Source organism: Seriola dumerili, unplaced genomic scaffold (assembly GCF_002260705.1).
Source record: "Seriola dumerili isolate Sdu_G_001 unplaced genomic scaffold, Sdu_1.0 BDQW01000822.1, whole genome shotgun sequence".
Taxonomy (NCBI): domain Eukaryota; kingdom Metazoa; phylum Chordata; class Actinopteri; order Carangiformes; family Carangidae; genus Seriola; species Seriola dumerili.
Window position 1 is genome coordinate 444,900 of NW_019175077.1, and position 10,497 is coordinate 455,396.

At 40.8% G+C, this 10,497-nt stretch overlaps 1 protein-coding gene across 1 annotated transcript in view; it reads left to right on the forward strand.

Annotated features, from left to right (window-relative positions):
• The first annotated feature begins 2,142 nt into the window (after nucleotides 1–2,142).
• The window catches only part of gpt (glutamic--pyruvic transaminase), a 13,717-nt gene continuing 5,362 nt past the window's right edge, over nucleotides 2,143–10,497 (forward strand). The window contains exons 1-8 of the mRNA XM_022766245.1: nucleotides 2,143–2,193; nucleotides 2,283–2,485; nucleotides 6,560–6,649; nucleotides 7,264–7,372; nucleotides 7,557–7,690; nucleotides 8,243–8,486; nucleotides 8,707–8,786; nucleotides 9,471–9,607. Coding sequence (XP_022621966.1) covers nucleotides 2,339–2,485; nucleotides 6,560–6,649; nucleotides 7,264–7,372; nucleotides 7,557–7,690; nucleotides 8,243–8,486; nucleotides 8,707–8,786; nucleotides 9,471–9,607 — 941 coding nt within the window. The 5' untranslated portion in view covers nucleotides 2,143–2,193; nucleotides 2,283–2,338. The remainder of the gene's footprint in view (nucleotides 2,194–2,282; nucleotides 2,486–6,559; nucleotides 6,650–7,263; nucleotides 7,373–7,556; nucleotides 7,691–8,242; nucleotides 8,487–8,706; nucleotides 8,787–9,470; nucleotides 9,608–10,497) is intronic.

The window sequence follows — 10,497 nt, forward strand, 5'->3', positions numbered from 1 at the left end:
AAAACTTGTTTTAGTGGTCTTCCTTTAAGATGTACCCACAAGATTTACACACACAAACACACTTACATGAACACAGACACTGTCCAGGTCATGTTGTATGTGGCCTTTGCAACAGTTGTGCATGGGGTGTGTTAAAAATGGAACCTACTTATGTTCTGAGTGTGAGCCAAGGCTACTGACCTACTAGGATTGGTCCTGTAAATCTTCAGATCCTCATATTTGAGTAATTAGGGAGTTGTTTTAAAGTATTGATGTTGATGTGTCATTTAAAATTATAGGCTAAATGGAACAGACTGTGTTGTGTGATGCTGCCAAAATACACAACATGACACACCGTTGTCAGCAGGGCATCACATGTTTATATATGAACTGTTTTAGTTTGGCGTATCAAATGTCTTTCCTAAGCCCGTTCCAAGACATCTGGGGGGTTTCTCTGTTTCACACTCTGTCCTTCTCATACAGACATTTACATTTTTGTCTTGCCCAAACAAAAGATGTGGAAAGAATTATTTTTGTACACCAGCGTCATCCTTTGATATTCTAACCTCTTTTATTAACTTGTCCCTCTGCATTCTCAACTCGATAGATGGCTTTTCTTGAGTGACATGATTCCCTTTGCTGTTCCCAGATGCAGGGTCACCGTCCATATAAGGGAAAATGCGGGTGTGACATCATCTTAAGCTTACAATGCAGGGGAATGCAGAGATGGCTGTCCCACACCTATATGCCAAAACTGTTTGTCAGACTGGTTTCAAAGTCTTTTTCACCTTCTCTTAAACTGAAGCAGTCATCTTGGCAACCCCCTAACCCCTAACCCCAAACATAGTGGGGTCAGAGGTCAGCTCTGCTGCACACTATTTGAAGGAGAGATACTACCACAAGATTTGCTTATAATGGGTGTGAGCTACTGTCTATTTTTTGTCAACCCAATTTTATTTAGAGAAAATCTATATCAACCTTTCAATTTAAGGTTTTTTCTTTAAAAAAAAATCTCCTTGTACATAATGCAGGGCACATAGAGATTAAAGGATCTCTGACAAAACCTGCTGCTCAAGTTCCTTATAAGACCAATGCAACACACCCTAGCTGTGCAGAAGTCCGTTGTAAGATATACACCCTTATCTCGCAGCGGCAATCACAAAACCCTACATGTGTTCATTTACACACGAGAGCCTTCTACAAAAGCAAACAAGTATCACATCAGTGCTGGAGAGTAACTCCATTTACTCAATTACTGTATTTAAGTACAACTTTCAGGTACTTGTACTTCACTGAAGTACTTGTAACCAACACTTGTGCAGTTCCCCATTGCACAATGTAGCAATATAACATCTTCCAGCTTTTTGTTTTGCTTTTATTCCTGTAGCTTTGCTGTTTCGGTTCAGTCTTACCACTTTCATCATTCTGGTTTCCAGCTGTTTTTACACAGGAGACAGACAAAGTTAGCAGTAAGCTGATGAACTATTTGGACTTATATTGGCCAGGTGTAAAAAAAAAAAAAACAACAATTTCAAGAAATGCTAATGTTGTTCTGTCTGCTAGAGGTGTGAATGAGCTGCCATAAATACCATGTTAACTATATCAACTTTGTAATGTGCAGAAAATTTAGTCAGTGTTGTGTTTATAGCTTGTTCTGCCACCCCCAAGAGATTAGGCTACCACTAAAAATAAATGAGCCTACTACCACATTAATTTAGAAATTAACTTTAAATTTGGGTGTAAAGCAAATCGTGTTTCTCAGAGTGATTCCAATTCATTTAAAAGATGGTTATTACAGCTTATTTTGCTTTTACAAGTAGTGCCTTACCAGAAATTTCAGCCCTCCTAAATTCAAATTATTATGCACTGGCAATTACATCTCTTTACTATTGTTCAGGTAAGTTAATTAATCCATTAACCCCTAAAAGTTGCCTTTTAAACTTGAAAGCTTTTCATATAAAGCTGCTTCTTTCCCATTGCAGCATGCGAAGGCCCCTTGCATTTAAGTGTTATTTTCCCGACAGCACTTAAACGTGTCATTTGGCACGCTAAGGCCAGAGGGGAACCGAGTGAAGAAATCCAACCAACCACGAGCAGAAGCGAGCGAAGGCGGGGCGGTCGGGTGGGAATATGAACACGGAGAGACACAAACTGTCAGTTGGAGTAAACACACGAGCAGAAGCGGCTCCAGTTCCACTCTCCCGTGACCAACTGGTAACAGCGAGCACACTGTTTCCGCTTATGTACAGTTACATTTAATGTTTCTGCTTAATGTAACTATTTCTTAATCTTTTATGTTTCAGATATCAGTCCAGCGTGCGGCAGCGACGGAAAACAGCGTGCGCGTGACATTACAAAAATGTCCCAGCAGGCAATGAACGGGGTCCCGTCCCGGGGCAAGGTGCTGACTCTGGATAACATGAACCCAAATGTGAAGCGGGTCGAGTACGCGGTCCGAGGCCCCATAGTCCAGCGAGCGGTGCAGATAGAGAAGGAGCTGAAAGAGGTAAAGACAGGTGCAGGGCTGCAACTTGCCTTTGTGCTCAAGGAGCGGAGAAAAGTTTGATCATGTAGGCTACGTGAAAAGCAGAAAAACGTGAAAAGAATTTTAAAAAGTTGGTGCAGTAGAGACTTACATTAAGTTATGAAAGGCTGTGTACATTATTGAAGTCATATATGTGTAACTTTTCTTATGGACAGTTTCAATGTGACAGATTCCATTTTTGAGAAAACCGGCATTGTGAAATCAAATCATGCGTGTCTGTGTGGGGGATAAATAGAGGAGGAACAGGGGGAAACTGCACAGCTGTTGATCCACTTCAACAGCTGGAATTTGACAGCAGCCAGATAGGCTACTGGTCATTTTTAGCCTAAAGTTCGTAGTTTTATCTTTGATGTCAAACACCTTTTGGGAATTCCATTTTTATTAAAAACACTGCAGCTCAAAAAATATTAAAAATGCTTATCAATTGATTTTGCTCGCACCAGCTATGGTGGACTAAGCAAAAAAAACAAAAAAACAAACTCTTATTTCCTTGTTCTGTTTCCTTGAGATATGGAAAGAAATTAAAAAGAGAGGAAGGAAAAGTAGGTTACCCTGACAAAAAAGATGTTTGCTGTGGACAGCTTTTGCTGACTGGCTGAGAGATTACAGACATGACACAGACAGTAGGTCAGCTTTTAAGAGTCCTGCATGTCAGCTGTAGTGTGTCCGTTATGTTCTGCTTCTGCACTGCCATGCAAAACAACTCATATTACACTATGCTGGGCTGATAACAAATGAGTGTAAATGTAACATTGATGTACAGTGATTTCCTAAGGAGGGTCAAACAGGTTGAACATGGAGGTTTGATGCAACCCTCCCTGCAGTTACATACTCTTCTCAAAACACGTAATGAGCTGGGTGTGGGGGGTGGGGGCTGCAGTTCGAGCCGGCTTTGAGAACATTTCACTTTTATCTAGCCTGAGGTGGCTGTAGGATTGCGAGAGTGGAGGATGTGTATACTGTGGATGGATATTACATAAGAAAAGAGGGTACATTCTCTGTCCTCTTTTGTCTCTCTGGCTTTGCCTACCTCCCTCCTCCCCACAGGGGAGAGAGTTCATTGGACTGAGCTGCAGCTGTGAGGCCCAACAGCGTCTGAGGCCTTTCTCTGCAAGGAGGTTCAATACAAGCAGCCACAGTTCTCCTGAAAGTGCTCGGGTTCTTAGTAGTCCACTTGTTTTTCCTCTACTTAAAAGAGGAAAACCAAAAAACAAACCTATTCTTAATGTTTGACTGGAATAAGTAAAATCTTGCTGGAATGCCCTAAGCATCTTGCTAGGAATTATAGCGGTTTATATTTATAATATTTGAACATATGAATATTTTATATATTTGTATAGACAGGTCATATCCAAAATACAGAAGAGAGAGTGTAGTTTTAGACACAAACATTAGTTTAGACAATCCTGTTTAACACATGATTTGAAAATAGTGTGTTACATTAACAGGAGTTGCTTTAAATAGTGTGTTTTTCCTTGCTGAGAAGCAAACATAAAGTTTCCTCTTTTCCTTTTACTTTCACCTGTTAAGTGGCACCACACGCAGCAATGCAAATGTGGGTATATAAAAAAAACAATCTGAAATTGTAAAGTCCAGGAGTTTTCTGCGAGGTCAGGAGGGTTTGTATGGCAGCAGTTGCCCAGTCATCTGGGGGCTTACTTCCTGTCAGATCTGTGACTGGAACACTTTTACTGATGGCTCAGCAGATTTTATGCAAGTGTGTTTGTGCATGCGTTTGCTGGTGTGGTGATGACCCTTATAAATCCTTACCCAGACATCTGGCATGACAGTGCCTGCACTGCAGTGAGCTAATTCAGGCTTGGATCTCAGCTGCTGGCAAGTCTGCATTGTCTGTGACAATAAAAGGGTGACAGAGCAAGAGATCAGAAAAAGAATCCACCTGTACTTTCAGATAAATCCTCTTTATCCTGCGACTGTGCTCCTTTTTTTCTGAGTGAATTGAGTTTCATCTCAGTTGACATCTTGTTAGAAATATATTGAGTTAGAAAAATCACATGAGCATGGTTATTTCTCAATTTGCATCAGTTAGAGATTGAAATAGTACAGTTCCAGACAGTTATTCCAGCATGCCTGAACAGTCTTGGAGGGATGACAGTTTCAGATTACATCATAAGACTAAGTAAAATGTGAATTCAGGACAGTTGTCAGGCCAGGCTCTATTCAGCCTGGTGACCCACAGGGTTTCTTGGCCTGGTTCACTGGTCCGGCCTGTGTAATCAGTGCCTGGTGCTGACTGAGCAGGAGAACTCAGCGCTGAGCCGGGGAGGCGACTGGCTTCTCTCTTTCCCAGAGAACAGCAGCCTCTTTGTTGCTCGAGAGCAGGCAGGGACAGGGACTCAAAAGGAAACGTGCTGCATCCAGTTACTTAGATTTCAAACGAGCTCACTTCGAACTTAACGCTAATCCAAAGAACCTTGTAGATCTTACTCTTGCTCTTGCTCAAGGACACAGAAATAATAATATTGACTCAGTTAAAAGGAAAATTCTCCCTGTGTCCTTGGATGCCTTTTGCCTGGTATTTTATCTTGTAGAAGACACTGAATCATGTCAAGGATCATGTAAACAGCATGAGCTTTGAAGACATTTAAAAAGACACATAAATGAGTGTCCTGTAACTTTCCTATGATCTGATGGCTCAAGTTATGTAAAGGTTAAAAGAATGTGGGAAGGAAAGACAGAGCTGGCTAATTGTGCTTTATTCCTTTGGGGTTTTTTCTGTCCCAACCTCTCCAGAGTGACATGACATACAAGATTTGTGATAATGGGCTGGCCTGGGAAGTAATATACGGAGTATATTACGACTATACAGTTGACCTAAATTCTGTATGGGGAACGTTATGTAGTTTTGAGCGGCTGACTCACACATCCTCAAACACTCAAGGCAGGTTCCAGCAAAGACTGTGCTGGCAAACAACAGACAATTATATGACAAGATGATTGCCCGGTGCAATAGTTGTTAAATTTGTGATTCAGTTTGTATTCTAAAACTCTAAATATTTCAAATAATGTTATTGGGAGTTTTCAGTTTTGTTAGTTTAATGATGTCCTTTTGAACGCACAAACCATCATGCCAATAAAATCCTTGTGAGTATCATGTATATCTATTTTAACCTTGTCGCTCATCTATTGTCACATTACCTCACTTGATAAAGAGCAACAGGTGCAGCATGTTGTTCCCAGCAAACAGACAAACACCAAACCAGAGCTGGCAAGATCCAATTTGGAACAACAACAGATAAGAATAAAGGACATGCTGATTTAAAAGAGGGGAACAGTGAGTGGATCGAAGGAGAAAAGTGGTGAAATCAAATGAGGAGATGAGGAATAAAATGAAATAATCCAAACTCGTTAAGCCAGCAATTCTGGAGTAATACCCCGACCACAAACAGTGCGGGGTTTGTGTTTCTGTAAGCCCCAGCAGCAGCAGCAGCAGCAGCAGCATCAGCAGCAGCAGCGTCATCGTTGCCCAGGCCGGCGGCTCCTGCTCCAAAGGCCAAACCACACTCCAGCCAGGGTCTTTGCAAAACAAAAGCGTGCTAATGAGAAAAGATGCATGCATGGGTGTTCAGGGGACCAAAGGGTACCGGTCTGTGTGAGATGAATACAAGTGGCTGTGATTTGATTTACACACTGAGCCATCATGCTGTAACAACACAGAGTGGTGGGAGATGTGATGTACTGTAGTTATTAGACTTTGAAAGATTTCATTTCCCCAGCACAGAGAGCCTGTGCTTTGATCTGAAACACAGGTGTTGAAAGAATGTCTGAGGCCTGCAGCCAGGTTAGTAATGCTGATGGGCGCTATAGAGTCTTGAGCTCATGTCTCTCCTTCGCACTTTTACATGTCCTGACATATCCTCTTCGTTGTAAAGCCTGTGATTGTGTGTAAGAATGAAAAACAAAAAACCAACATTCTTGCTTTTTCCACTGTCTCTGTATTTATCTACACCTTCTGTAACCCCAACCCTGTCCTGAAAACCTGATTCTTACACTTCTCTGTTTTTATCTCTTCAGGGAGTCAAGAAACCTTTCACAGAGGTCATCAAGGCTAACATAGGCGACGCCCACGCCATGGGCCAGAAACCAATCACATTTCTCAGACAGGTTGGTGCATTTTTTCAGTTTTGCCTCCAGTCATTTGAGTGGTTGTGTTTCATAAGCTGTTAGTACTCATAATTATAGTTGTGTGTGAAACTGGATTTTCTACTCTCACATACACCACTGGTCTAAAGCTTTTAGAACAACTCCATTCTTTTACAGACTGAGGGTTTGTGAGTCATCAACAAAAGTTGGGGCCAAGAATTGTTTCATTTACTTCCACTGGGTTGTAGTAACACTGCATATAGAGGCAATGTTTAACTAATTAATTCATTAATTTTTATTTACCTTGGTGTTGTCTGTGCTGTGTGTTAAATGTGTGTTAAATATGACTGATGACACCAAACTGAATTTTACCTGCGGGTACAAACATATAACCTAACCTACTGATACAGGAAATCTGTTAATCAACCAGTTTCCTAATCCCTGTTAAAACCCCGTGTTTTGTGTCATTTACATAATTGTTCAGTTCTTGGTAGTTTACCACTTGCTTTTGCACTGCTGAGATTTCAATAAAAACTAGAAAACTGGGGATGTTCTCAGTCTGATGAACTTTGCAGAATCTATAGGACATCTGTTAATGTCAGATATGTTGTGATTGTTTTGTCCTCCTCTCTCAGGTCTTGGCTCTGTGCTCTTACCCTGAACTCCTGGAAGACAACAAGTTCCCCGAGGACGCCAAGAAAAGAGCGCGGCGTATCCTCGAGGCCTGTGGAGGCCACAGTATAGGTCAGACAACTCCCCATTATTCCACCAACCACATTCACATCGTCGCCTTTCAGCACACGCGTCACTAGCTTCTCCCTTCATTTTTGTATTCATTAATAATTTATTTGGTCAGCCTGAGTCTGTACAAACATCAGCTGATATAGCATGTTCTATGAGAATCAAAGTTCATTTTCTTGTGTTCTAGGGGCCTACAGCGCCAGCCAGGGGATCGAGTGCGTCCGTCAGGATGTGGCGTGCTACATAGAGAGGAGAGATGGTGGAATCCCCTCCAGCCCTGACAACATCTACCTCTCCACTGGGGCCAGTGATGCCATTGTGGTATGGGTTACACTTCTTATTGTTCCTGATAGAAGTGAAGTGCTGACATTGTACTTTGGAGCAGATTTCCCAGAACTGTTTTACGAGTTGATGCAATACTTTAATCCAGCACACATTGCACTCTTTTGGTATAATTGGCCTGTGAATCTGTTCTTGATTCAACTTCTGTTAATTATATACTCAGCTGTACTTTGCTCATCTGTGACTTCAGTCCACACGCAGACCTTTGTCACAATCAATACAGCGTTCTCTGGTTTTATGTAACCTAATCAGGCTACTGAATGACCTTAAGATACACTCCACAACTGCACCTAAGTTATCTATTGATGCCTGCAGTGTTGAACTGTGACGTGTTTGGCACAGAGTGTATACTTGTAGGTGTGTCGGTTTACTCTGCTGTTATAAAGTAGATCACCTGTTACATATTGTCCTCCAGCTTGCTCAATACAGCTACTCTTCTTCTTAATTTACATGAATATCCTGCCAATCCGTATACATTTTCCAAAATAAAGGTTTCTGTTCCTTCTACCTCCCCACACCTTCTAATTCCAGACCATGCTGAAGTTGCTGGTGTGCGGTGAGGGTCGAGACCGTACAGGAGTGATGATCTCCATCCCTCAGTACCCTCTGTACTCGGCCGCCTTGGCTGACCTGGGTGCAGTGCAGATCAGTTACTACCTGGATGAGGACAAGTGTTGGAGTCTGGACGTCACAGAGCTCAGGAGAGCCCTCAATGCAGCCAGGCAGCATTGCAATCCTCGTGTCCTCTGCATCATCAACCCTGGAAACCCCACCGGTATGTCTGGTGTTAGCAGTTTCTCCATATGAAATGAAACAGTGGCTGGAATTTTTTATCAATTAAACATAGCAAATATGGAGTTGATCCACTTTGTTATTTAAAAAAAAAAAAAAAAAATCATATCTTAGGTGGAAAATTCTTGGGCATTGTAGACATCACGCCATATTTTGAGATTTGGTTTTCCTTCTGTCTGTACACTGGTTGTCCTGTTTGGCAGGTCAGGTCCAGAGCAGGCAGTGCATTGAAGATGTGATCCGATTTGCTAAAGAGGAGCATCTCTTCCTCATGGCTGATGAAGTAATTCACAAATGTCATTTGCTCTTTTCAAAAGTTTTTTTTACTCACATTTTCTTCTGTCCAATAATGAACAATAAATCACACATGGGAGAAATTTTAAGAATCTTTCAAGCATGTTGCACTTCAGGCTTCAGCTGATGTAAAGTGACATTAAAGCCGTTTTTTTTTTGTTTTTCAAAGGCTGACCGCCTTCTTTCACATCACTATGCAGGATGCAGCCAGAATTATAATATGCTATAATAAGTTTTGCCCCCCACACAGAGCAGCACAACGATCAATTTTCTGCAAATATGCCATCCCACTCATGTATGTGCACTAAACAGGGTTGACAAAACATAGAAACACCTCTGAATGTAATGGAATCAAGTACAGCACCTGGACTAACTACAGACTATGGTCACATAGACTGAAAAAGTAAAGAGAGACAAAAATGTACTTATGTATTATCCTTTTAGATGACTGAATACCTTTTCAATTCATTTAATTCATGATGTACAGAGGTTAAATACAGTACATCATTTGCTATGTGCTATCTTCTTGACACTTAAAGTCAACTTTTGTAGCGAACCTGCACAGTTCAGCTAATTCTTATGTACAGATGTTTTTTTTCTAGATTTTGTTTTTTATGAATAATGATGTGTTTTTAATAAGGCTGTCTGTATTTAAGCTACTTTCCCATTTTAGGTCTACCAGGATAATGTGTATGCAGAGGGCTGTAAATTTCACTCCTTCAAGAAGGTGTTGTTTGAGATGGGACCAGAGTACTCCAGCACAGTGGAGATGGCCTCCTTCCACTCCACCTCCAAATGCTACATGGGAGAGTGAGTAGCCAGACACACACGTACACATAGAGTAGACGTGTGTACATAGATCAGTTTTTTTCTATTTCTATTTAAAGGTAACCTGTGGAGTTGTGTTTTGTTCACCTCACACACAAGCACGTGGGTGTCACAATACACAGCCCTGCCAATGGTTTCACACTATGAACGCTGATCTACGAGTGGCAATAATGTGCCAAGAAACGTAAGAATTCTCAACAAATGCCTGAAATTAGGTTTGATTTCATCTGCAATTTGTAATCTTTACATCATTAGCTTCATGAGTGAATTATCAGTGTTGCTGACTAAACTTTTGCGAGATGATTCTTTTTGTTTGAAACAATATGGAGTCTCTAGGGGCAGCTGTTCACAAAATCTTTTCAATGGACACGACTTGCTAGCACCTATTTTACAATAGTTTAGTGTTAATATGTAGATTGAACCTAGCTAGTATTACAATAGTCAGCCATTGATAAATGAAGCAGTATTTCCTTTCTTCCATCTTCACATGTTGCTGAGGATGAGAGTGAGTGGTGAGCTGATAAAGCATGATGGCTAAAATACTATAAAATAATATATATCAAGCAATCACTTGCAGCAGTTTACAGGTGGTATTTATTACAGTAGTTGTTCCTTATTGCAAAGGACAAAATGTCTTCTTTTGCATTTGTCTTATGCCTAAGCCACAGTAAACACCTAAACTACTAAGAAAACACAGTTTTGATAATGATAATATAATATCTTATATATCAGCAAATCTCAAAGTAAAAGTTCAACTGATTGTTCTCAGTATATTTGCTTAAAACGTAGCATGATTATATAACATAATTTATTTTAGTTGTGGTATGAAAACGATAACAACAATAAACAAACAATACAGGATTTAGAATGTT